General features: G+C 45.1%; 1 protein-coding gene across 1 annotated transcript in view; it reads right to left on the bottom strand.

Moving 5' to 3' along the window:
• LOC123361801 (ephrin type-A receptor 6) overlaps positions 1 to 25,052 on the bottom strand; it is a 394,507-nt gene extending 369,455 nt beyond the window's left edge. The window contains exons 1-2 of the mRNA XM_045001949.1: positions 24,922 to 25,052; positions 9,060 to 9,395 (exon numbers count right to left, since the gene is read on the bottom strand). Of these exons, the coding sequence (XP_044857884.1) occupies positions 9,060 to 9,395; positions 24,922 to 24,934 (349 nt within the window). The 5' untranslated portion in view covers positions 24,935 to 25,052. The remainder of the gene's footprint in view (positions 1 to 9,059; positions 9,396 to 24,921) is intronic.
• Positions 25,053 to 27,869: the final 2,817 nt, after the last annotated feature.

Genomic DNA, 27,869 nt, shown 5'->3' with positions numbered 1-27,869 from the left:
TTTTCACTATTTTATATAACTACAGAATTTCTAAGACTACAAAAGTGCTTTTATCTTTATAAAAATGTTTTATAGAGGCTTGTCATTTCACTGCCTCTTCCCGTAAAACTGTCCGTTTTATATCCAAATAAACTGACTGAGATTTTGAAAATCTATCCTTAAATTCTCTGAAGCTTTAACAGTAACATCTTCAGAAATGTAAGAATTATTGTGAGGAAAGGAAGCAGAGTACCCACTAGAATTTACTATCAGGCTGTCATGGATTACCAAACCATAGGTCTTTTCTCTGTTTGGCTAAACTGAAGTGAAAATCTATACTATTATGCTTGGAACAGACAATAGCAAAAGATCCAAAGATGTTTAAAAAATAATGTTTTAGCTGCAGTTCACAAGCTGTGTTCAGATAGCTGTTTGCCAGCTTAAAAACAAAATATCTCTGGTGACCTCTGCCTGTGCACACTTGGTGACATGCATTTAGCATCATATAACAGTACCTCTAAAAATAAGTGCATACAGTAGCTGCTTCTGACATAGCTTTTTGCTTTAGTGAGAAAAAACGGTTACCCACCTTTTAGTAACTGTTGTTCTTCGAGATGTGTTGTTCATGTCCATTCCAAGCAGGTGTGTGCACGCCGCGTGCACACCAGCCGGAAGATTTCCCCCTAGCAGCATCCGTAGGGTCGGCCTTGGCGCCCCCTGGAGTGGCGCCACTACAGCGCCCTATATAGGGGCCTGCCAACCCTCCACCCCCTCAGTTCCTTCTTGCCGGCACTCCGATAGAGGGGCAGTAGGGTGGGTATTGGAATGGATATGAACAACACATCTCAAAGAACAACAGTTACTAAAAGGTGGGTAACTGTTTTTTCTTCTTCGAGTGGTTGTTCATGTCCATTCCAAGCGGGAGACTCACAAGCCTTAACCTAGGCAGTGGGGTCGGAGCTCACTGCTGACTGAAGCACTGCACGACCGAAGGCTGCGTCATCTCTGGCCTGGTGCGTGATGGCATAGTGCGACGTGAACGTGTGGATGGAGGACCACGTGGCGGCTCTACAAATTTCCTGAGTCGGGATCTGGGCCAGGAACGCCGCTGAAGAGGCCTGCGCCCTTGTGGAGTGGGCCGTGATCGGAGGAGTGGGGACCTTAGTCCGACAATAATATTCCCGGATGCAGGCCGCAATCCACGAGGAGATGTGCTGAGACGAAACCAGGAGCCCTTTCATCCTATCCGCCACAGCGATGAAGAGCTGGGTTAATCTCCTAAACGGTTTGGTCCATTCAATATAAAAGGCTAGGGCCCTATGGACATCCAGGGAATGCAGTCTACGCTCCGTACCTGAAGAGTGTGGTTTTGGATAGAACACCGGGAGGAAGATCTCCTGCCCCATGTGGAACTGGGAGACAACCTTGGGGAGGAAAGCCAGGTGTGGCCTAAGTTGGACTTTGTCCTTATGGAAGACAGTGTATGGAGGCTCGGATGTCAGCGCTCTGAGTTCCGAGACCCACCTGGCCGAGGTGATAGCGCCAAGGAAAGCAACCTTGTACAAGAGATACAGCAGAGAGCACGAAGCCAGGGGCTCAAAGGAAGGCCCTGTGAGGGTGGAGAGGACCAGGTTGAGGTCCCAGGTCGGGGCTGGTTGACGAATGTGTGGAAACAGCCTGTCCAGGTCCTTGAGGAAGCGACCAACCAGCGGGTTCGCAAAGACCGAGGTACCCTGCTCTCCCGGATGGAATGCCAAGATGGCTGCTAAATGAACTCAAACTGAAGACAGGGAAAGCCCCAGCTGCCTCAGATGGAGCAAATAGTCCAGGATAACGGGAATCGGGGCCTGCAATGCCTCCTGCCCCCGCTGATCAGCCCAGATGGAGAAGCGTTTCCATTTGGCCAAGTAGGTGGCCCTGGTCGATGGTTTCCTGCTACCGAGCAGCACTTGCCTGACCTGTTGAGAGCATTGCATCTCCACCGGGTTCAGCCATGGAGCATCCATGCTGTGAGGTGGAGCGATTCCAGGTTTGGGTGATGGAGGCGGCCCCAGTCCTGCGTGATCAGGACCTGGAGCAGGGGCAGCGTGAGGGGCGCTTGAGTGGACATGTGCAGGAGTGACGTGTACCAGTGTTGGCGTGGCCACGCCAGAGCTACCAGGATTACGCGGGCGCGGTCCCTGCGGATTTTGAGAATCACTCTGTGAACCATGGGGATCGGGGGAAAGGTGTACAGCAGGCCGTCCCTCCAGGATAGGAGGAAGACGTCCGACAGAGACCCCGGACTGTGGCCCAGGAGGGAGCAGAAACGTTGACACTTCCTGTTCTCCCTTGAAGCAAACAGATCTATCTGGGGATAACCCCAGAGGTGGAAAATTGAGCGCACTACATCCCGGCGAAGGGACCACTCGTGACCCCGGAATGAGCGGCTGAGGGCATCCTCCAGGCCGTTCTGCTCCCCCGGGAGGTAGGATGCTGTCAGGTGAATAGCGTTCTGCACGCAAAAGTCCCACAACGCGAGGGCTTCCCTGCACAGGGGAGAGGAGCGTGCACCCCCCTGTTTGTTGATATAGAACAGGGGTAGGCAACCTATGGCACACGTGCCGAAGGCGGCACACAAGCTGATTTTCAGTGGCACTCACACTGCCTGGGTCCTGGCCACCGGTGCGGGGGCTCTGCATTTTAATTTAATTTTAAATGAAGTTTCTTAAACATTTTAAAAATCTTATTTACTTTACATACAACAATAGTTTAGTTATATATTATACATTTATAGAAAGACACCTTCTAAAAACGTTAAGATTTATTACTGGCACACGAAACCTTAAATTAGAGTGAATAAATGAAGACTCGGCACAGCACTTCTGAAAGGTTGCCGACCCCTGATATAGAACATCGCTGATGTGTTGTCCGTGAGGACTGAGACACATCTACCTGCCAGGTGGGGTTGGAAGGTGAGGCAAGCCAGGCGTACCGCTCTCAGCTCCCTGACATTGATGTGCAACGCGAGGTCTTCTGGCGACCACAAGCCTTGGGTCCTGTGGTCCCCCAGGTGCACCCCCCACCCCCGATCCGAAGCGTCCATTACCAGAGAGAGGGAGGGCTGAGGGCTGGTGAAGGGAACTCCCACGCACACTTCTTGCGGGTCGAGCCACCACTGAAGGGAGCTCAGCACCAAACGGGGAAGTGTCACCACCGAATCCAGGGTGTCCCTGGTCGGGCAGTATACGGTCACCAACCAAGACTGGAGGGGACGCAGCCTGAGCCTGGCATGGCTTACCACATAGGTACACACTGCCAGGTGGCCCAACAGCTTGAGGCAGTTTCTTGCTGTGGTGTTCGGGGCGCGTTGAAGACCGAGAATAATTTTGGACATGGACCGGAACCTGGACTCCGGAAGGTACACTCTGGCGTGGGTCGAGTCCAGGACTGCCCCGATAAATTCTATCCTCTGAGTGGGAGACAGAGGAAACTGAGCTCGAGGAAGGTCCGTCTGATGAATAGCACCTGAGCCTCCACCTGTGCCCTGGTACAGCCCTTTATGAGCCAATCGTCCAGGTAGGGGAATACCTGAATGTCTTGCTTGCGCAAGAAGGCTGCCACAACTGCCATGCACTTCGTGAAAACCCTCAGGGCTGCTGACAGGCCGAAAGGCAGCACTGTGAACTGAAGGTGGGCGTCGGCCACGACGAACCTGAGGTAACGCTGGTGCCGTGGGATTATGGCAATATGGAAATACGCGTCCTTTAAGTCGAGGGCGGCATACCAATCCCCTGAATCCATGGAGGGAATGATCGAGGACAGGGAGACCATGCGGAACTGGAGCTTCTTTACAAACTTGTTCAGACGCCGCAAGTCCAGGATGGGTCTGAGGCCCCCTTTTGCTTTCAGTATTAGGAAATACCAGGAGTAGAAGCCCCTGCCCCTGAGCTCCTGAGGAACTTCCTCCACTGCCCCTGCTGTGAGGAGGGACCGCACTTCCTGAATTAGAAGTTGCTCATGAGAGGGGTCCCTGAAGAGGGATGGGGAGGGGGGCTGGTGGGGCAGGAGGGAGGAGAACTGGATAGAATATTCCCTCTCTACCGTGCGAAGCACCCGATTGTCCAACATGATTCAGGACCAGGCATGATAGAAGGGGGACAGACGTGACCCAAAGATAGGGATAGGAGGATCCAGAGTCATGATTGGTAGGTCGTCCTCAACCGTACCATCAAATAGGAGGCCTGGGCCCTGATGGCGGTCTTGCCTGGCTGGATGACTGGCTGGAGGGCTGACGTTGGTGCCACCTCCTGCCATTCCTGCCATGCCTGCGCCCGACATCTGGGCAGTTCTGAGGCTGGTAGGTGCACGGGGCCATCTGCGGCCTAAACTGCCTGCGCTGGGTTACTGGGGTATGCAGGCCCAGAGAGTGAAGAGTAGCCCTCGAGTCTTTTAGGCTATCAACGCTTGTCTGTTTTGTCCGAAAACAATGTCGGCCCCTCAAAGGGGAGGTCCTGGATGGTCTGTTGGACCTCATGGGGAAGGCCCGAGACCTGAAGCCAGGCTCCCCGTCTCATGACCAGGCCCGTTGCCAGCGTGCGTGAGGCTGAGTCTGCCGCATCCAGGGCTGCCTGGAGGGAAGCTCGGGATATCAATTTTCCATCTTCCACCAGAGCCAAAAATTCCGTTTGTGAATCCTGGGGAAGGAGCTCAGCGGACTTAGACAGGGCCGAACACGTATTATGTCTGTACCGGCTTACAATAGCCTGTTGATTGGCTCTAAGTAATTGTAGTCCTGCTGTGGAATACACTTTCCTGCCAAACAGGTCCAACTTTTTGGCTTCCCTGTTTTTCGGCGTTGACCCTGGGAACCCCTGACGTTCCCTCTGGTTTGCCACATCCACCACCAGGGAGTCCGGGGGAGGATGGGCGTACAGGTGTTCATGGCCCTTGGAGGGTACAAAGTATCGCCTCTCCGTCTTTTTGGCGGTGGGGGCCAATGAAGCTGGCATCTGCCATAAAGTGTGGGACGTGTCCGCTATTGTCTTGATCAACGGCACGGCTACCCTGGATGGGCCCGAGGGGGCCAGGATATCCACTACCGGATCCATATCCACCTCAATTTCCTCTGCCTGGATCACCAAGCTCTGGGCTGCCCACCGAAGCAGCTGCTGGAGTACCCGATTGTCCTCTAGGGCCGGTGCCGTAGCCGTGCCCGAGACTGCCTCATCTGGGGAGGAGGAGATCATTTGTAGCGGACCATCCTCCGGTCCATCCATGCCTTCAGGGGCCTGCGGCACATGGTACTGTGGTTGCGGGGCCGGTGCCGGTTCCAGATGCGGCGCCGCGGCCGGTACCAGGGTTGATAAAGAGCGGCTTGGCGTGTCGGGCGGTACCTGCGGAGCCAGAACCAGGGTCGCCGCCGGTGCCGATGCCTGGATATGGGGTGCTGAACTTTGATGCGGCACACCCCTGCCAGGCAATGGTGCCAGTGGAGGAGGCAACTGTGCTGGGGCCACCGATGTCGAGGAGATAGAAGCGGACCTGGAGCGAGGACCAAACACCTGACCCACCGATTGGTGGTAGGCCCAGGGGGTCCAGAATGGCCACTGAGAGGGCGGTTGCCATTGCTCCTGCCACTGCGGCGGGTACGGTTGCTGGCTCGCCCGCGAAGCTGATCTCCTGCTCCGTGATATGCTGGAGCGGTAGGACTCTGCCTCTGAGTCCAAGGTCTCCAAGTAGGAAGACCTGGGGGGAGCGGTACCCACTGTCACTAGGGAGCGGTGCCGCAGGGGTGGGGAACTCTCCCTCTGCCCCAGTGCCGCCCGGGTGCTGCGGGGCGGGGAGTGAGGCGACATCATGGCCGGCTTGCCCCATGATTGTACTGGGGGTTGGGCCACGGGACACGGTTGGCAGCTCCCTGCGGCGGTGCGGGGAGGCCAGCACTGGGAGGCTCAACAGGTCGGAGGCCGCCTCGAACGCCTACGGCGTCGAAGGGAGATGCACGTCCCCACTGAGGTTTGGGGATCTTGTCCGGTCCGGACTCGACCGCCCTCTCTCTGGTGCGGGAGACGACAGAGCAGCAGGAAGATGAGGCTGTGGCCCAGCCTGTCCACTTGTACTCGTGGACGACGTCGGCCTCTTAAGGTCCTGGCGGGGTGATCGTTCCCTCACAGGCCTCTTCTTTTTTGCGGGCACCGGAGAGGGTGAGCAGTGCCGCACGGAGGCCGACTTCCTATGACCGACTCCCTCCGGTTCCGGGGTTTGGAGGCTTTGGGCTGGGCCCCAAGTCCTGATGCCAGTGCCGGGGCGCTACGCACCGAAGATGATGTGCTGGACGCCAGATCAGCCGGCTCGGGGTTGGAGGGTGGCCGCAAGACTAAGCTTGATAAGTTTATGGAAGGGATGGTATGATGGGATAGCCTAATTTTGGCAATTAATTTTGGCAACTGATCTTTGATTATCAGCAGGTAAGTATGCCCAGTGGTCTGTGATGGGATGTTAGATGGTTTGGGATCTGAGTTACTGCAGAGAATTCTTTCCTGGGTGCTGGCAGGTGAGTCTTGCCCACATGCTCAGGGTTTAACTGATCGCCATATTTGGGGTTGGGAAGGAATTTTCCTCCGGGGCAGATTGGCAGAGGCCCTGGAGGTTTTTTGCCTTCCTCTGCAGCATGGGGCATGGGCCACTTGCTGGAGGATTCTCTGCAGCTTGAGGTCTTCAAACCACAATTTGAAGACTTCAATAACTCAGACATAGGTTAGGGGTTTGTTATAGAAGTGGATGGGTAAGATTCTGTGGCCTGCATTGTGCAGGAGGTCAGACTAGATGATCATAATGGTCCCTTCTGACCTTAAAGTCTATGAGTCTAGGAGCACTCTAAGTCTCTGCTCTCTGTCCTTAAGAGTCCTGGGATGGAAGCCCCTGCAGATACTGTGCCAGTCTCTTTGGTGTCTCTCTCCGAGGCACCTCAAGCAGGCAGAGTGCAGGTCACTCTTTGGCATAAACTTCCCACAGTCCTTGCAGAGTTTAAACCCCGGGGACCCGGGCATGCCCCAGCGGGGCAACGAGTACGTTGGAGGGAGCCCCCCCAACAGCTAACAACTACTGATCCAAACTAAAACTAAACTATATACACTAACAACGGGACACTGCTAAACTTGCTATCAGTGAGCAAGGTTCCAGTTAGCCGTCACCGGTGGTAAGAAGGAACTGAGGGGGTGGAGGGTCGGCGGGCCCCTCTATAGGGCACCGTAGTGGCGCCACTCCAGGGGGCGCTGAGGCCAACCCTATGGATGCTGCTAGGGGAAAATCTTCTGGCTGGCGTGCACGCGGCGTGCACACACCTGCTTGGAATGGATATGAACAACCACTCGAAGAAGAATGGGTAGGAGTTTTCAAAAGGGATGCAGATTAAGAAAGTGATACAAAGCTTGTGAGGGCTCCAGACAGTTCTCAAAACAAAAAATATACTATTAGCATGTTATATCTTTAGCTTTTTTTTTAATTACCATAATCATGTTAAGGGGGGCAATAGATTTTGTGGGTTTTGTGGTCAATTTTCATGACCATTTTCTAACACAGTGGTTTGTCAGTTTTTGTCTGCCCAAGTGTAAACAAAAACAAGTAATTACTCACCCATCAACAAAGCTACTTATCCCAGAATTTGAAAGGCTGACCTATGCAGGAATTAAGTGGCTGAATACAACTAGAAGGCATGATGAGGTCCTCACAAACATTAGGGCTTTTACTAAGAAAAGGTTGACAAACTGATTATTAAATACTCCACTACCTGAGGCTTTACATTAAGAACTTCAGCTACAGTTGCAATGTCACAGCACAGCAGGTGAAAATACATTTCTGGAACAAATGTCAGCATGGAATAATTTTGAAGCAACCTTTTGATCTACAACACCTCAAGCCAGGAGAGAACACCAATATAGATTATATTGTTGGTAACACATGGTGCTGTTTGCTGTCATAGTAGGCATTTCTATAGGCTCCAGTATAGAGAGAAAACACAAATAGAAATAAAAGATACAGGAATTCTTCTAGTTTATCATGTTTCCCATAAAAATCCATCCACAACAGAAATTTAGCTACCAAAACAGAACCCACATCCAAAACAACAAAATCCCCAAACCCAGCAGTTTAAAGCTCGCTCTCTCTTTCACACACATGTAGAAATCTTCTAAACTGTAGCATACTGAATCAAGTATTGGGAAACTTGGCCAGATCATTAAAGTAAATTTCAGTTTATTTTCTTTTCACCCTTCTGAAATGTGAAATACTTGAAATCAGTGTATAAGTAGTGTTAAGTTCTAATATTTTAAAATGCGTATTTCATTTGACTACAGGTCTGTGTCATCTTACGCTGGGGTTACGTTACACAGACAGCGCATAAAGTGAAAATTGTGTATAGTCAAAATTACATTGAGTGTAATGGCGGGCGAAATCGCCCACACTACAGAAACAGTATTTAAATTGTTATTTTTCTCTTTTTTTTTTGTTTTTTTCTTGTTTTTGCCAACTGCGTAAAGCTGAAATTGCATATGTTAAATGCGCCTAAGATGCGACAGATCTGTATATCCATAACCCTGGAACTACAGCATGTCAATAAAATAACTGATTAATCTGTATACTTCAATAGTTTAAAGACTCTGACAATCCCCTATTCCTAGGCTCTCCATAAAATGGATTCATATAGGTTTTCCACATCCTCCTGCTACTCCTGGTAATCAAAGAAAAGTTAGCCTTTCAACATAATTCTTTATCCCTTTTCCTAAATAAAGCCATTTCTCAGTTAGCCAATCCCACTGTTTTCAAATATACTTAATTTTAAGTATATACTTAAATCCACAGCACTGAAACATGTGCTTATGTGCTTTTATATATTGGTGCCATAAGAACTAGTCATGAGAGGTGCTCAGTGCTATCAATGAATGGGAACTGTAAGTGCTGAAAACCCCCACAAAAGGCATTTAGCAACTTCTAATAATTTGCAAAACTTACTCATCTAATTGGATATCATTAAAACAGGTGCTACAACTAATATATGCAAACTGTACAGGCAGTAATTGATGCATAACAACAAAACTTACCATCTTGATCTGTGGTAACTGTGATAGCTGTGAATGGCTTGGGGGAGAAACTCAGCTCAGAGACTCCATTCATGGCTTCTATTTCAAAGGTGTAGTTCACATGAGACACAAAATCAAGCACAGTCACAGATGAGTTAATCAGGCCTGTATGTCTCGGGATGAAACGGATACCTCCACCGCATATCTCACATTGGCTGGTGTCTGATCCACATTTCTTGCAGCTGACACTGTAGGTGAGATCTTTTCTCCCCCCCGTGTCACTAGGTGGGCTCCATTCCAACATAAGAGCTGTTTCATTAATATTAAAAATCACATTCCGTGGAGCAGAAGGTGGCCCTAGAGAAAAAGAAAACAGTTAAACTATCCTTACTGTGTAGTTTGGGAAAACAGAGAGCTTGAGATTTATAATGACAAACTAAAAGAGTTAAATATGTATAATTTGGGTTAGTGACAAGTAGAAGGGCGCAGTCTAAAATATCTAAACATTTAAAATATTTGAAAGTTAAATATTAAGGAGGGAAAATAATTATCTGAGATCATATAAAATTATATAAAAATGTATTGGGTGAAATTAAGAGATATTTAAGATAAACATTAAAAATATCCCACTATTTGGGACATTCAAAAACTAGGCCTGACAAAACAAAAATTGCATGCTAAATACCCACTGGGCGAGTGAGAAGTAGGCATAGATTTTTTGCCCCCAAAATATATTTTGTTTATTTTATTTCTATTATGGTAGGCTTTTTAGGATGCCTTTTAAATCTGTTTTGCTATTCTAGAAGATTTTAAATGAATAAATTTTAAAAATAGTAAATGTACAATAGGGAATCATTCTGCTCGAACAGAGAAAAGACAGAGAGAGAGAAACTAAACAGAGTTTTTTCCAATATCTGAACTGCTGTCATTCTACAACTCATCCAAAAGATGGCAGCTCCATCGAGGCTCAAAGGGCTTACTAGTATCACTCTGGGATACTATTCAGTAATGATTCAGAGGAAATTATGTCATCTGCTGACCCATCAACAACACTATTATGATGATGATGATGATCTTCCATCCAAATTATGAACCTGTCCAGAACCCATTTAATTTGTGCGGCCTGACAGGATTCTGTTATAAATTGGTGTTACTGCAAGTGAAGGTCCATTATTATTGTTATAAACGTACATTATTATTCAGTTTCCTGATCACCATTCTGCTGTCCAGTAAGACATAAAGGAACCGTCAGAGCTGTCTAGTGATTAATATAGAAATGGAAGCCAAGAGAATCGTGGACTGTAATTTTAAAGGTAGATCAACATTTGCAAACGAGGGCATCTAAAGTTAGGTGCCTAACATCATAAAAGGCACATAAATAAAAACGGTCTGATTTTCAGAGGTGCTGAGCCCTTGGAGCTCCCTTTCACCTCAGTGGGAGTTCCAGGTGTTCAGTGGCAACTCTTAAGGCCAGGTCACTTATTTGGGTTCCTAATTTTGGCATGACAATATTGTGTTGTAGTGACTAGAGGTCAAAAATCACGGTAGGGTTGTGTTACTTTGCAAACCACTAAGTTCAGCCCAGATTCAAGAAAGCTCTAGGAATTTGGCCTCAAGGTATTTTCATGGCTCCTTTGCCTCCCACAGAAACCCACCTCCTCCCCCCCAAACAGCTGGCTCTCTCCCCTTATTGCCCCAGGAAACCACCTAACCTTGTCTTAGATGTCTTAGGATGGGATAGACAGGAGCAGGAGGAAACTATAATGCCCAAGTCTAGGTGGAATTTTCCTGGCCTCTTCCCAAAATCTTCAGGGGGATCTAAAAAGCCTCTCTGCCAACCATGGTCTTTAGGAATGCCACCAGCACCTAGAAAAGGCTGATGCCTCGCTGGTTTCATTTCTGATCTCTGATCCTTGATACAGCCATGAAAGACATCACTACATCTGTAAACCATTTATCTACTGAACTGGCTGCAGAGAGGCACTCGAATCCTTAGTGCAGTAACTCGGAAGACCTAAGTTTTCCAAGCAAACACGATAGCTATGATGTCTCAAACTCTAGGGCATGGTTGCTCAGAAACCCCAAGGGAGGTTTTTAACTACCCTGCTAAATATTATAGGATTTCGCTACAGCTGATTCAGTAGTAAAGTTAGTTGGGAAAGGGAGTGTTAGTGGTAGGGGACTGTGATGGGGCACACTTGACCCGCACTGGTACTGTGGGGGTTAACTCCACTCTCTGGGACGAGGAGGCCATGCCCCCGCAGCCTTGGTGGGGTATGCTCCGACTGGAGACTAGATATAAAAGGGAGCAGCTTGGCTCATTCAGGACTGACTGCGAAGGAGGGAGGACACATGATGCAAGCTCTAACCTGGGAACTGTGAAAGTCCCAGATGGCAGAAGCCAGGGACACTGAGACTCCGGAGGACGCCCAAGGGGAGGAGCCCAGAGACCTTGGAGCCACTGCATCAGGAACAGAGTCGAAAGTAGCTCAGGGGGACTAGTTATTGTGCCACATGGGGTCAGCATGTTTTGGGCGGATTCCCTGATGACCCAGTGGCAGGCATACCTGCCAATGACAGGGCCCTGAGCTGGGACCCAGTGAAGCAGCGAAGGCCTGGGTCCCCTTACCCAGCCACCCCTCCCCCCAGGCAGTGGCCCACTCCCCTGACCAGTCGCCAGGCCAAACAGCCCTACTGAAGAGGGCTATTATACTGACTCTGCTCATTGGGCCATGCAGCCCTGCTGAACAGGGCAGTGCTACTGACCCTGGCCACTAGGCTGTACAACCCTTCTTATTGGCTCTGGTCACTAGGCCACACATCCCTGAGAGAGGGCCATCATATTGACTTTTAAACTAGGCCAAGCTATCCCAAGACAAGTGATGGTTGTGTAGACTCAGCCGTGGGGCCATCATTACCCCCACCCTGTCCCAAGAAGGGATGGGGTGCACTTGCCTCGTGACAGGGACACATTTTTTTTTCTTCCCACTTAACACCTCATAAGACCTTGAATTGAATGGGGAAGAACAAAAAGATGGAGGTACAGAAGCAGAAAAAAATGCTTCTTAACCACTTTGGGGAAGATCATAGAGCGAGTAGCACACGATAGACCAGGAGTCACGTCATCAGCACCTACTTCCCCATGATGACAAATAAGGTCAGATTTGGTGGACAAATGATGAAGGAAGAAAAGATGCATCCTAGTTGGAGAAAAAGTGAAAGTTATTTTAATGGAGATTCTGAGTTGTGTAGAACCCAAAACCCCATGTGACCTTGTAGTGAACTTGCAAAATGATCCACTGCAAATGGACCATGCATTTTTCTCCACATGACCAGCATGAACTGAACTCTGCTACTGTGATCTTAGGCAAATCACTCAAACTCCTTAGGTACCAAACTTGAGGCAATGTCTACACTAGCAGTTCTCAAACTGTGGGTCAGGACCCCAAAGTGGGTCGCAATCCCCTTTGAATGGAGTCATCAGGGCTGGCTTAGACTTGCTGGGGCCTGGTGCTGAAGCCCGAGCCCCACTGCCCAGGGTTGAAGCCAAAGCCTGAGGGCTTCATCTCTGGATCGCAGGACTCAGGTTGCTGGCTCCCTGCCTGGGGCTGAAGCACTTGAGCTTCAGCTTTGGACCCCCTGCTCTGAGCTGTGGGGCTCGGGCTCGGGCTTTGGCCCCCCGACCTGGGGCAGTGGCCCTCAGCCAGGCTCAGGCTTCGGTCCTCCCCCCGGGGTCGTGAAGTAATTTTTGTTGTCAGAAGGATCGTGGTGCAATGAAGTTTGAGAACCCCTGGTCTACACTATGAAGTAGGGTTGTGATTTCCCTGATTGTGTACATACACTCGCGCCAGCTGTCATTGACCTAGCACGAGTATAAATAGCAGTACAGCCACAGTAGCATGGGTAGTGGCAACAGAGGCACAGTAGAGCAAAGCTGGCAGGTATGTACTTGGCATGACTCAGCCGTGCCTCTGCTGCCACTACCCATGTGACCGTGGCTACACTGCTATTTATACTCACACTAGCTTGATGAGAACTAGTGTGAATATGTGTACACGAACAGGGGACTGACATAGTGTAGACCTACCCATAGAGACAGATATAAAATCATGACAGAAGCCCATCGCCTAAATATTTATAGCCAAGGACAGCATAGGGGATGGAAGAAAAGGCAGAAATTATACCTGTTATGAGAATCTTGATAATTAAACTCCCTATCTCTTTAATCTGATTGTATTTCAGTGAATCACTTAGTGGAATGAGCTTTCCAAAGCTAATTTCTCATACAACACAAAACATGCTCACAAAAGAATTCAGAATAAGAAATGGAGACCTGTCAAAAAGCAAAGCCTCACAGTCTAGCTCCTAAAATATGTCAGAGGTGTGTATAACTCCTCCAACAATCTTTTTTTCCCCCAGGAGTTGACTAAGCATTATATTCACAGTTCTCAAAATAAAATCAGTGTGCACTTGGTTGAATAGTGAATGGTTGGCAAGGCTTTGAGAAGTTTACAGATAACTTATGATTTATCATTCCACATTCCCCAAAGTTACACTTCTATAGCTTTTCATGATTTATACAACCTGCCAGTGAATCGTGACTACAAAGTTTTGATGAGATATCGTTTAAACTTTGAGTAGAGACAAAGCATTTTATTGCTTTAGAAATCATGAAGCAGATGTAAAGACCCTACTGTACATTTATAAACCATTCTGTATAAATCTAAAATAAAATATATTGCATGTGACACATTGAATGGCACACAGATTCCATGGCAAGAGGCCCAAGAATTCAAATATTATATTCTCCTTTAGAACAATTTTTAGTCAATTAAAAAAATCAAAGAACCAGGCATTTAAAAAAAACTCAAGATTTTTTTTAAAGCCTTGTCTCCTGCAATTTACAACATGGGGGCCAGTTCCTGTGCCCAAGGAAAGCACGTAAATGGAATTTTTGACCTTAGAAACAAGAATATGCTATATAAGACTCTATTATTTCAGAGCTTCAAATCCTCATTTATAAATCAGGCTCCTATACCTTACGGATGAAATAAAATGTTGTAAATAAATACTATTTACTGATGATTCAACACCATAGATGTAAATGTTTTTGTAAGATATGTAAATCTGTTGTAGGCCTGATGCTCCAATTTAATTTTTAGAACTGAAACTGTTTGACAGAATGCAAAAGTAATGGCTTATAAAATCAACTCCTCCAGCATTTTTGATAAGATGTTCATCTGAAGATTGAGATAAATCTGGATTATTAAAATTCTGCTGTTTTTTAAAGATGCCTCTGAATATTTACATAAAACACACCATCAGAAAACAAGCTGATATTTTACTTATAAAAATGCACAAAATGATATATGAACCCACATATACAGACTCAGACAGAAGAATGATAATTAATGTTCATTTTAATAGAGAAACATGACTACAGTGTCACAGCTAAAAAAAAATCAGAATTTATCAACAGCTACCACAATACTGAATGTGAGATAAAGCAGTATTTCTCTATATTAACAGTGGGAAATAATCACAGTATCTCTCGGATATTGAGAGATATGGTAACTTTTTGGAGATGTTCACTTTCTCATGGAGACTGCTATACCTTATATTTTATGAAACATTTGATGTTATTAGATAGTGTTTTAAAGCATAAAAGCTCACCTTACTAGCTGTGGTGTGTCTTCTGCCTTCTCTTTGGCTGTAGAGGGGGAGGGGGAGATCCCAAGTGGGGGCAGCTGGGAGATTGCTAAAACACACTTCCCCTGGTTTCCCCTCCCTCTCCCTGCAGCTTGTACATATGAGGAAGAGAAGGATGCTGATACTTTTTCACTCCCTCTGCCCCTTCTCTCCCACTCCCGCATGTGACGGGAAAGGCTCTCTCACATGGCATCCAGGTAATGATGACTGTTTGCTAACTTCTGCTGCCATTGGACAGTGGACCCATGAGTGGCCAGCTGATTGGCTCTCATCTGCCAGGGTCGGCGGAGTGGGGTGGCTACTGCCTGATCTTGCTACTGGCGAGCAGCCATTCTGGACTCTGTTGCAGCCCAAGCCTAAACAAACCTTATCTACTGAGCTGGATCTCTTCTGATAACAAAGGTCAGGCTGATTGCCAAACTTTGGGATCTGGAAGGGATCTTTCCTGCATGGCAATATTGTCAAACTGCTATGTGGATTTTTTTACCTTCCATCATCTTGGAGGTCCAGTTTTGGGAGTTTAAAAGAGTCTAATGTGAAGTGTCTGTTCTCCAATGGACTGCTTGGCATAGGCCCAGAGACCTGAACTGAACAGTAATGGGGTATGTCCCCACTTCCTGTGCAGTTTGGGGGCTCCCCTCCTCTCATCTCTCCAATACTCTGTGTGGAAGACAAGAATAGTTTCAGCTTTGGCTTCTAGCCAGGGAGCTTGGGCACTGCCCTCATACCCACCCTCACGTTTATAGAACCTGGGGCCCTCGGTTCCCACTTGAAAGCTGCATTGGAACAGTCTTGCCGGTTAGTGGTTCCCCATTTATTAATTTTTTTTAAAGTTGTGGCATCTGCATTTACCCACACTATGGCATACGGGTCTCAGGGTCTCCACATTCACATCAATAAGTTATCTCACAAATTACAGTTGTTTTCTTTCCACTAGGTCGAAACACACAACTCTGTTTTCCTCTGACTTTTAGTCCTTTATTTGAGTATACCTAGTGGAATAAAGAGATTACTCTCACTGCCTGAACAACATAACAATAACTGCTATCCCACTCCAAAGCCAAAAAGTGCACAAAATGATTATATATCAAGTACTAAAGCATGTACACTGTAGCAAGCAGTAACGTCACAGATATGGTACTTATCAACATCATAATACTGTTATAGGCTGGTTTGTCAAAATGATATGAATTTAGTTTGCTAGTAATAAAATAGCTTTCCATTGATTCAAACTGAAGTATGGCACTATTTCAGTATATCAAAGCAACTAGCTACACATGCATGTCCTTAACATGCATATACACACACATACATAAAATTAAGAAAATAGGAGAAAAGATTAATAGTTTGATTTTAAAAGGTCACATATTAACTAAGGTACTTTTCTTACCTTCGACCACCCGTAACCTCATACTTCATGCTTTTATTTTTTTCAGGCATTACAGTACTAATCTTAGCTTTAACAATGTTATTTGTAACTAATGTTCTACCAATAATTAATCTCTTTCTACTTTTCTTTTGATAACCAGAGTCCCAAAACAGTTGGAATTACACTGTATACGGGACCAATGTTTCCTTTTCTCATTCCTCCTCCCCAGACCCACTTTGCCCTGTCTGCCTTTCTTATGTTATCCTTCTAATTCTGATTCTGCAAACCTCTGTTCAAAAATTACTTTATGTATGCAAATAGTTCCACTGATTCCAATGGGACTACTCACATGTGCAATGACATTCACATGTGTAATTGTTTGCAGGATAAGGGGCTTTATGGTCTGATCCTGCAATGAGCTCTGAGTAGTTGGGCCCCACATCCACACAGGACCCAAATAACTCCAATAGGGATACACAGTCATTGGGGCCCATCCACACAAAGCTCATTGCACTCTTGTGGCCATAGACTGAAAGTACTTTGAAACAGATTCTGTGTCTTCTTAACTTGTCTGTAAGGTACTAAATTATGCATCCCAGTAGTACCATATTAATAAATTCAATTCTAACAACGACTTGTTTGTGATCTAAATGTTTGCTTTAAATATGGTATCTAGCATGCATAATGACTGCTTGGATTGGGAATATGGTGGGTATGGCTATCACTGACAGCATGTTATAGGGTATATTTAGTTAAAGTTTTGTTCCCCTGACCAGTATTTTTTCTTCAGTTTTTTGGCATGTCAAGGAGTAATCTTGAAATGTACATGTCTCAATCTGAGGTTAAAGGACTATTTAAAAGAGCCTGACCTGAATATTAAGAGAACGTTTGTGTTCAGTAGGGATTGCTGGTTTCTCTAGGGAAGAATAAATAAAAGAGGCTGATTATATAGTTACTGGAATAATATTTAATCAGAGAGGGTTGATATACAATGCATTGATTTATGCATTCTTTACAAGTATTTTATCTTGTTGTGGGATAGTTTGTAAGTCGCCTTATGTGTTTGTCAACAACCTGGGCAGTAAAAGTTGGAAAAAATATAGTTTTTCCTGCACGTACTTGCAGTTTGGAGCTCTCTCTAAGTGAGGCACAGCTAAAAATGTTTTTATACTTAATGATGTGAGAGATTATGTGAATTCTGACCATAAATGTTGTGGCTTTCTCAGAAATACAGTTAAGTAACTGAGTGGCTATTTTATTACAGGTATTTATTTGTAACTGGTTAAAAGTAAAAAATGTGGTTAAAAGTAAAAAATGTGGTTTTACTAAGATGAGTTTTGTATTCATGGTGGTGATAAATTGGTTGCTAAATTTGGAACACATGCAAATTAAATAGGGTTGTTTTTTAGTGGACAAGAATATTTTTGAATGGGTGATTGTGGGTACTCTCTGCCTATATAGAATGTTGAGTTCAGCAGCCAGACACCTTTCATCAGCAGGAATCAGTTACTAGCATAGGTACCAGGGGACAATTTAGAAGCCTGGTTCTACCATTAGGCTAAGGGTTAGAAATATTATGGCTCATTCATGGTGAAAATGAACAGATAAAATACTTCTTCTCAGTTTCAGCAGTTATTTTTGTATTTTGCCTTCTTTATTCTTTTTAACTTAACTTTAAATAATTGTTTCCTGGTTCATAAATGTGACGCTGAAATATGTCTAATACTGCAAAACTGAAACTATTTAATTAAAAATATTTATAAATACAATTTACCACAACATGAAATCACATTAACCAACAGTTTGCCAGTGTTTTCATCCTTCAGACTACTTAGCGATAGACTGACTGCATCTGTAACCTTGGGAATGTTAACTTCAACCCAATTTTCTAAAAGTGGCCACTAATTTTGTGTGCCTCAGTTTTAGGATCCTCGGCTTGAGACAGATGTGCTGATCCCACAATTTCAAATGCAGTGACTGGGGACCTGTGCATGTTCAAGAATCTTTCAAAATCAGGGTCCAGGTGTCTAAATTTGGGAGACTTAAAATGGAGGCACCCAAAATTAACAAACACTTCTAAAGATTTTTGAAGCCTTACATTTGCTGTATGTATTTGGCCATCTGAAAAATTGGAATAATTTATGCCTACTTATCTGGGAGACGTTGTGAGGATTAAATAATTAATGGACCTAACAAATTCCCATTGTTTAGGTCAATGGAGAGTTTTAGGTGTGCAAAGAACACAGGATCAGTCTTAGTAGCCCTTAGTAGCCCTGATCATGCTTACACATATGTTTAACTTTATACCCATGAATATCAATATAAATATTCATGCATTTATAGCTAAGCATGTGTAATTGTTTGAAGGACTGGAGCCAATGTTTGTAAAGTGGGTTGAATTTAGCACTATGTAAGAGATAAATATTATGATGATTATCATCATAGTTCAGTTCCAATGCAGTACTTGACTGGATTTGGCAGGTCAAGACAAAGTAATTAAAGTAGATCCAAGTATCAAGAGCATGGCTGTCATATTTTTTTGGCTTTATCTCTGTTAAATTTCTGCCAGATTTCTGTCATTCTCTATAGATGATATCAGTACAGCAATGAATATTGTAGATAAAACTATTGACATTTGTTGTTGTTTTGTTGTAATTTTGTACTAGGAAGTGATATATTCAGGGTTTGGGGCTTTTACTTAATTATAATAGAAAACATGAATTATTGAGTATTCATATTTCCATGAATAGGAAGAATGTTATCATTTATGTTGGGGGTGTCTGAAAGTATATAACTGTCCGCCTGCAGATACTGAAGAAAAAACAGACACCCTTCATACTCAAGGGCCCTCATGCCAATTTGCATGACGATTAAATAGCTTTTTAATTGCCGTTAAATTATGCCAGCTAAACTGTGATTTCATGCAAATATTAAGCTGTAATGACATGCAGTGAATCATTTACTAAGATTTAGAAATTGGAACAAAAAGAGACAATTAATTCTAATCCTCACATTCAGCTAAATTATGTGTCACTGGGCTTTTATGAATGTGGTCTGATTGCTTTGTTATCATTTATAAATTATACAAAGATTATTTGACACCTTGAAAAAACTTGGCAGCAATAACCCTTATGCAGACATCTGTGTGCAAAGCTCTTAGGGATTTCCTTATACTATGTGGTTTTTTTTTATGGGAAATAAATGAATTGGTGAAAATGAAGGATTTATTTCACCCTCTCCTTTCAGCAAACATCATGACTGTTCTGATTATGAACAATAAAGTTAATTATTGTTAATACTAAATATCAGATTTTCTTCATAAGAAAATACTGTCCTACTTCTGTTTGTGTGAAACGCATCACGAAAGTGAACAAAAACTGCTGAATCATGTAAACATCACAAAGGGCAGCATGGGTCTCTGCACCAGCCACGCCAGACTGGCACAGAAGGATACAGGTGGGAGCCATAGATCTGAATTTACAACGATTGATTGTGGTCACAATACCCCGTGCTACTCATGTGGAGGGTTGCTTGCAGAAGCTATTCCAGTATGCAGTCTGGATCATCAGCCACATGAGGAATGCAGTGGGCCTGGACAGTACCCCACACCATGATACTGGGTTGTAAAGTGGAGTGGATTTCACCTCATAATAGCTCTGCAGAGATCTCTAATACTCAGGCTCTAAGAGGATGAAGTGAATTGCATTCCTTTGTGCATAACTGCTAGGGAGGAGCAAATCAAAGACAGCAGAAATGTAAGGGGGAAAATATGGTATCTCAAATATCACTGGTAACTGGCTAGAAAATAGACTTGTTAACAGTAAGCACCAATTATAAATAGTCAGACAGCATGAATGTGTGCAATATTTGGCCATTCAAGTTCAGCTGCAGAATTAATAGCAATGGAATACTCCATGCACAACCATGGGGCATCTTTTGGCATTTCTGTCCCCAGGAAGCAGTAGCAGTGGGATAAGGAGAGTTTTCCTGATCTGATGCTGCAGTACTGGGGCGAATGGAAGAGAGAGAGTAGCCGAGGTACTCACCTCCCCAGAAGATTCTGACTTGGGCCCTGATCACATTACAGTTTCTTGGGGGAAATGCAGGGCCTACTGGGAAGCAATGTTCCCTCTAAATTTTTCCATCCATGTGTGGAATGAGTTTTGTTATGTGCACCAATATCGAGGTAATGTGCAGATGTGTGCCAACAGTAGAAACAAAAAAACTAGATAATATATATTTTTTAAAAGTTACCATAGGGATAATTACTTCAGCCAGGACAGGTTAGGCATTTTAGAACTCACTACTCAGAGAATTAAATTTAAGCATAAGAATACAATTACAGAGAATATATGTGCATTGCAGGAAGTACCAAGAAGTAGTAACACCACCACCACCACCACAAGTATGTGTTGGGAGGTGAGTATGAAAGAGACAGAGACACAGTGTATGTGTGTGAGAGAGATGGAGACAGAGTGTGTGTGTGTTCTAGCTGCTGGGGAAGTCTATGAGAGACCATGTGCTGTCTCTTTAAGGCACTCCTGAGCCACGTCCCCCTCCCCCGCTGTGCAGAGGCGGAGTACAGGGGGCAGGGGGGAGGTGGATACTTCTTTTCCCCGCTCTGTAGACCAAGCAGGAGGGTCCCAGGAGCAGCTGGCGAGGGGCTCCAAGGCAGAGGTGGGGATGGCAACTTTCTAATCACACAAAACTGAACACACCTGCCCGGTCCCTTGCCCCGCCATGCCCCGCCATTCTCCAAGACCATGCCCCCTGCTTGCTCCTCCCCACTCACTCACTTTCACCAGGCTGGGGCAGGGGGTTGAGATGGAGTACGGGGTATGGGCTCTGGACTAGGGATGAAGGCTCTGGTGTGGGGCTAGAGATGAGGGGTTTGGGGTGTAAGAGGGGGCTCCAGGCTAGGGCAGGGGATTGGGATGTGGGGGGTGAGGGCTCTGGCTGGGGGTGGGGGCTCTGGGGTGGGGCTGGGGATGAGGGGTTTGGGGTGCGGGAGGGGACTCCAGGTTGGGCCGTGGGGTTGGTGTGCGGGGGGGAGGGCTGGGTGTGGGGATGGGGATCAGGAGTTTGGGGGGCAGGGGGTTAGGGTATGGGAGCAGGTGAGGGCTATAGCTCGGGTTCTGGACTCAGGGGTAGGGCTGGGGATGAGGGATTTGGGCAGTGGGAGGAGACTCCAGGCAAGGGGGTTGGGGTGCAGAAAGGGGTGTGGGGTCCCAGTGGTGCTTACCGCAGCTCTAAGGAAGCATCTGCCAGGTCCCGGCAGCCTCTAGGCACATGGGCGGCCAGGGGGTTCTGCAGGGTGCGTGCTGCCTTCGCACCCACTGGTGCTGCCCCCCCCGCAGCTCCCATTGGTCACGGTTCCTGGCCAATGGGAGCTACGGAAATGGCACTCGGGGCTGGGGCAGTGCACGGAGCCTCCCAGTCCCTAGTTGGCCCAGCACCTAGGGCAGTGGTGGGCAACCTGAGGCCACGGGCTGCAGGGATGTGCTGGCCGCCGCTTCCTGCAGCTCCCATTGGCCGGGAACGGCAAACCACAGCCACTGGGAGTTGCGGGCAGCTGTGCCTGCGGAGAGTCAATCTAAACACTGTTCTGCAGTCTGCCAGCGGATTGCCCTGATGGGCCACATGCGGCCCACAGGCTGCCCACCACTGGCCTAGAGGCTGCAGGGACCCGGCAGAACCGTGCAGAACTAGGGCAGGCAGGGAGCCTGCCTTAGCCACAGGCCCCCACTGTGCTGCTGACTGGACTTTTAATGGCCTGGTCAGTGATGCCGACTGGAGCAGCCAGGGTCCCCTTTCAACTGGACATTCTGGTCGAAAACCGGACGCCTGGCAATACTAGGCAGAGGGCAGGAGCAATGCAGCTGCAGAACAGTGTGGGGAGGGACACTTCAATACATGCCGCTGTGCACAGCTTTGCTAATCAAGTGCATTTCACTTCATTCACTCCTGGACAGCTGTGCGAGTGCACAGCTTAGAAGGAACACAGCTGGGAAGAAAGGGAAGAGGAAGGGGTCCAGCTGGGTGTAAAACAGTTTGCTGAAAGAGACAGGGCAAATAGGCCCATAGACCAAATAAGAGAGAATAACTGGAATTAGGACCAAATAGTATTCAGAAGAAAGTGTTTCCCCTCCCCAGTATCAGCCAATTCAGAAGATCAGCCTGTTTGTCCACAACTAAAGATGGGTCTTGGCCCTAAACTGAACACCATATCTGATCTGAATACATTCAGTGTGAAGTCCTGGCCCCACTGAAGTCACCAGCAAAACTCCCATTGGCAGACAGGATTTCACCCTGAGATTTTTTAAATGCTCAGAATTGGGATCTGAATTTTGTGCCTTAAGCCCATCACTATAATAACTAATACATACATTTAAATATGCACGGAATGGGTTACCTAGGGAGGTGGTGGAATCTCCTTCCTTAGAGGTTTTTAAGGTCAGGCCTGACAAAGCCCTGGCTGGGATGATTTACTTGGGGATTGGTCCTGCTTTGAGCAGGGGGTTGGACTAGATGACCTCCCGAGGTCCCTTCCAACCCTGATATTCTATGAAATAGTGTAACTTGATACTGAGTGCCAAATTCAATTTACAAACCAGAAAGGAAGTGTTGCCTAATGATTAGAGCAAGGGACTGTGTGCTAAGAATTCTAGGTTCTATTCCTCTCCCTGCCACTTATTCTTCCTCTAACCTCTATGACTCTGTTTACCTATCTGTAAAATGGGAATGATACCCATATCATAAGGATATTGTGTATCTTCATTAATTCAAGTTTTTGAAGTGCTTTTGAGGTCCATGAATGAAAAGCATTATTGTCTGTACAAAGTATTATTATATACAATAGAATGGGTCAGAGATGGAAGATAAATAGTAACTAAATACATATATAATTAAGAGTATAGGCACTATAAAATAAAAAAAAGGATTTGTTTTGTTTTTATTTGGCATCTTCAAGATAATGGTGGTTTCCTACATTATTATTAACAAGTATTAATATAAAGAATATTGTTTGGGTTGTTTTTTGTGAGCGGTGATGCAGTTTGCTGTATTTCAAATTATGTAAGCATAGCATAATAAGAGATGCGTTCAGACTCAGATACTTAATTTAAGCATAAATGCCCTTGAACTTGGAAAAAAAAAATTCTAATCACACTCTAGTGATATGTTAGACTTTATGTACATAGTGGCCATTTAATATAATCAAACATGACATTTTTCTTGATCATCTGGCATAGCATGCCGAAATATCAAGCATATTGCTTTATTACATTCTCCATTGTCTAACTAATCATACTCTTCTTACTGGTAATGGATATTCCTCGACCATTAGACACCTTCTGTTCTCAGTTCTGTCTTTGTCCTCTTTAACTTTGACCCTCTCTTATATGCAGATAATATCAAAATTTTTCTCTTCTTCATTAATTTCTGGCTCCGACATAACTGATTTCAACTCAATATATCCAAAAATGTTTTTAATTGATAAGAATGCAACAACATTCAAAACTCAGCCATTTCTCTCTCTCTCCTCTCTCTTCAATACATTAAAGTTTATTTATACTTAAATGATTCTATTTCATAATAACTGAATGCTAACTTGTTTGATGTTTGCAAAACAGCTCTAGCTTTGTGAGTTTAAAAAAAATAATGTAGGCTTCTTGTACATCTAATGTTCAGTGTGCTGAAAATTCACAGAATTATCTTAATGACAAGTTGATTATAACACAAACACAATTTGAAAGAATCAGATCATTACCGGGTATTAAACAGAGATAAGGCATTTCTTCACAGAAGACTTGAGGTCTTAGAAAATTTTGCCAAGTCAAGCCAGACTTGTCTTCATTAAGTAAAGTAATAATATTTTATACCTAAATAGTGTGCTCCTGATGCTGGTTCTATGCTCTCAGATGGAACAGATATTGTTACTTTGGGACCAACAAATTAATGTCAGTGAATAATGAACCAACAATGAAAATCCAGGGGAACTATTTTATTAACTGACAAGGAAAATTTATATTTTAACATTGTCTCCAGACATGAGCAAATTGATCCAATGAGAAGAAAAATGTCTTTCTGTAGTCAGAATTTCAGCCTGTAGATTTTCATGAATCAGTTTTGTTTCCTGTCAGACATTACAGGATTTTGTTTAAATTTTGAAAAGTTTAAATAATTTTCATTATCACAACTATATAAAAAGATCTAACTGTCTTTTGAAAGAAGTGGAAATGCTACAGGGTTTAATTCTACCTGTGTGTGACTGAATGCATCTTCCCTTCCCCTCTTCATTTTAGGATTTTTTGGATAGTTAAGCTTTTATGTGTCAGATGATGTTTGTTTGATAGTTATTTTTTATTTAAGCCAGAGGAAAGAAAGGAGTAAGTACTACCAGTTTTGTCTTCAACTTTATATGTGTCCTCAGTGTTTTGAGGATTTTTGTACAAAGCTATTTTTAATAGATGAAATATATATTGCTACTCAAACATCAACCTTGTTGTCTGTGGGAAGAAATTACATATTCTGTAATTTTTCTTTAAAAAAAAACCCCACAACAAACCAACCAACAAACAAAAAAAATGTTCCCTAAGCTGGGAACCTTTTTTCAATAATTTTTAGGCGCATTAAGACTAAAGAGAAAACTGCTGTTTGATTTGTAATTAAGGAAAACATTTTCCTTTGTTTTCTTTTAGAGGGATAGAGCACAATATTGGCATGCAGAGATGCCATCTTTATTATGTGAAAATAAAGAAGATGAAAATGAGGGGAATTTCAAACACTGGTACAGATCAAACTTACTGGTACATGCCATAGTTGGTGGATCTTTCTCAGCTCTGAAGTAACCTTTTTCACACTGACAGACAGAAGTTGCTTCTACATAGGTTAAACTGTGTGGAGGGCACTTGGAACACTTTATATTCCCAGCAAATGCTTTATAGAATCCTGGCCTGCAAGCTGTAAAAACAGGAAAACAATTATTCATTATTATCAGTAGGCTTCTTTCATAAATACAATATGTTCAATGCATTTCCAATGCACCTTCCTTTTCTCTGTAGTCTAGATATAGAATACATTATAATCAGAGTATTAATCCTGTACTTGGCTTAACATACAGGTATATGGACTGAATGAAAAAAAAATCACTAATCACAGAACTGGCAGGAAAACAATGAAAAGAGACAAACAGCTCTCAGCAATTTACAGCTGGATTTTAGTCAGCCTCGCAGTTAGGTAACTATTAGTTGGGGATTGGTCCTGCTTTGAGCAGGAGATTGGACTAGATCAGGGGTCGGCAACCTTGCAGAAGCGGTGTGCCGAGTCTTCATTTATTCACTCAAATTTAAGGTTTCGCGTGCCAGTCATACATTTTAATGTTTTTAGAAGGTCTCTTTCTATAAGTCTATAATATAGAACTAAACTATTGATGTATGTAAAGTAAATAAGGTTTTTAAAATGTTTTAAAAGCTTCATTTAAAATTAAATTAAAATGCAGAGCCCCCCAGACCAGTGACCAGGACCCGGGCAGTGAGAGTGCCGCTGAAAACCAGCTGGCATGCCGCCTTCGGCACGTGTGCCATAGGTTGCCTACCCCTGGACTAGATGACCTCCTGAGGTCCCTTCCAACCCTGATATTCTAGGATTCTATTATACAGAAGTCTCTGGTAATATCACACAGTGTAGAAACAAGTTGTATGATGTACTCTAGTCCCATCTGTCAGTAAAGAGAAAAAGTGGTGTAGGCCATTATCCATGTAAGGTATTTCTATGGTCCCCAGTATTGAAGTAACTGAACACCTTGCAGTCCGCAACGTATTTACTCTCACAACACCCTTGCAAGGTAGGGATGTGTTATCATCTCCATTACAGATGGGCAACTGAAGCACGGAGATGCTAAATAACTGGCCAAAGTTCACACAGGACGTTTGTGGTGGAGTAGGGAATTGAATCCAGTCTCCTAAATCCCAGGCTAGGACCCTAACAAAATTCCTCTCATTATGGTAACTGTGACGCTGGCAAACTAGGTGCCAGCTTTTGCCAAATCTGTAATCATCAGCTGAACACTGACAAATTCATAGCTGAAAACCAGACCAGCTCACCTGTTTGTTAGGGTACGTCTACACTACGGGACTATTCCGAATTTGCATAAACCGGTTTTGTAAAACAGATTTTATAAAATCGATTGCGCGCGGCCACACTAAGCACATTAATTCGGTGGTGTGCGTCCGCGGTCCGAGGCTAGCGTCGGCTTCTGGAGCGTTGCACTGTGGGTAGCTATTCCCTAGCTATCCCATAGTTCCCGCAGCCTCCCCCGCCCCTTGGAACTTCCGGGTTGAGATCCCAGTGCCTGATGGGGCAAAAATCATTGTCACGGGTGGTTCTGGGTAAATGTCGTTAGTCACTCCTTCCTCTGGGAAAGCAACGGCAGACAAGCATTTCGCGCCTTTTTCCCCTGGATTGCCCTGGCAGATGCCATAGCATGGCAATCATGGAGCTTGTTTTGCCTTTTGTGACTCTCACCGTATGTGTACTAGATGCCACTCACAGAGGCGATTCAGCAGTGCTACACAGAAGCATGCTTTTGCTTTTGCATGACAGCAGAGATGGTTACTAGCCATATTGCACCATCCAACCCTTCCATAAATTGGAACTAAGATGATCATGGCTACCAGTCCTTTTGTACCATTTGCTGCTGTCATAAGTGCCCCTGGCTGCTCTTAGCCAGGGGCGCAAAAGCCAAAATTGGGAATGACTCCCTGAGTCAATCCCTCCTTTTTGGTATCTAAAAATAGAATCAGTCCTGCCTAGAATATAGGCAAGTGTACTAGATAACCACTGTATCATAGAACCAGAGAGCACAGCTGCTCTGTGTCAGATCCTGCAGAAATTATGATCTGTATGCTATTCACAGGGGGTGCTCCTGTAACAACCCCACCTGTTGATTCCATTCTTCCCCCAGCCTTTCTGGGCTACCGTAGCATTGTCCCCCCACTTGTGTGATGAAGTAATCAAGAATGCAGGAATAAGACATGGTGACTTGTTAGTGAGAAATGAGTGGAAGGCAGCCTCCAGCTGCTATGATAGTCCAGACAGGACATTAAGCAGTGTGTAGGAGAGAAGCCCAGCATCCCTCTGCTAGTCCAGGGGCAACTGAATCTTTTCTTTACACATGAAGGGTGGGGGCTGATGGAGCTCAGCCCCCTGTTGCTATGATGACGATGGTTACCAGCCATATTGCACCATCCACCAGAAAAAATTAGGGCCAGGCGCCCTTGATCGACCTGACGGATGCTAGTCAGCATGGTTACTGCCCCATGTGCCAATAGGCTGATGACGAGGACGGTTACCAGTCCTTTTGTACCATCAGCCACCCATGGCAGGGGGGGAGTGAGGATGTTGGTGTTGACGGCTGCAGCATCGTGTCTATCTGCAGCATTCAGTAAAGATAGGGTGACATGTAAAAGAGTCAGAGGATTGTTTTCCCTTTCGCTTCTGGGGGGTATGTGGGGGGGGTGAGTAGATTGCCAAGCTATGCCCTGACCCACCGCGGACACTGTGTTTGACCCTAGAAGCATTTGGAGCTCAGCCAAGAATGCAAATACTTTTCGGAGGCTGCAGGAACTGTGGGATAGCTTCAGTCCTCCAGTCCATGAGCGTCCATTTGATTCTTTGGCTTTCCGTTACGCTTGTCACGCTGCAGTGCGCTGAGTCCCTGCTATGGCGTCTGTCTGGAGATTTTTAAAAAAGGA

Source organism: Mauremys mutica, chromosome 1 (genome assembly GCF_020497125.1).
Source record: "Mauremys mutica isolate MM-2020 ecotype Southern chromosome 1, ASM2049712v1, whole genome shotgun sequence".
Taxonomy (NCBI): Eukaryota; Metazoa; Chordata; order Testudines; family Geoemydidae; genus Mauremys; species Mauremys mutica.
The sequence above is the reverse complement of the archived record's forward strand: the minus strand, read 5'-3'. Positions and strand labels throughout refer to the sequence as shown.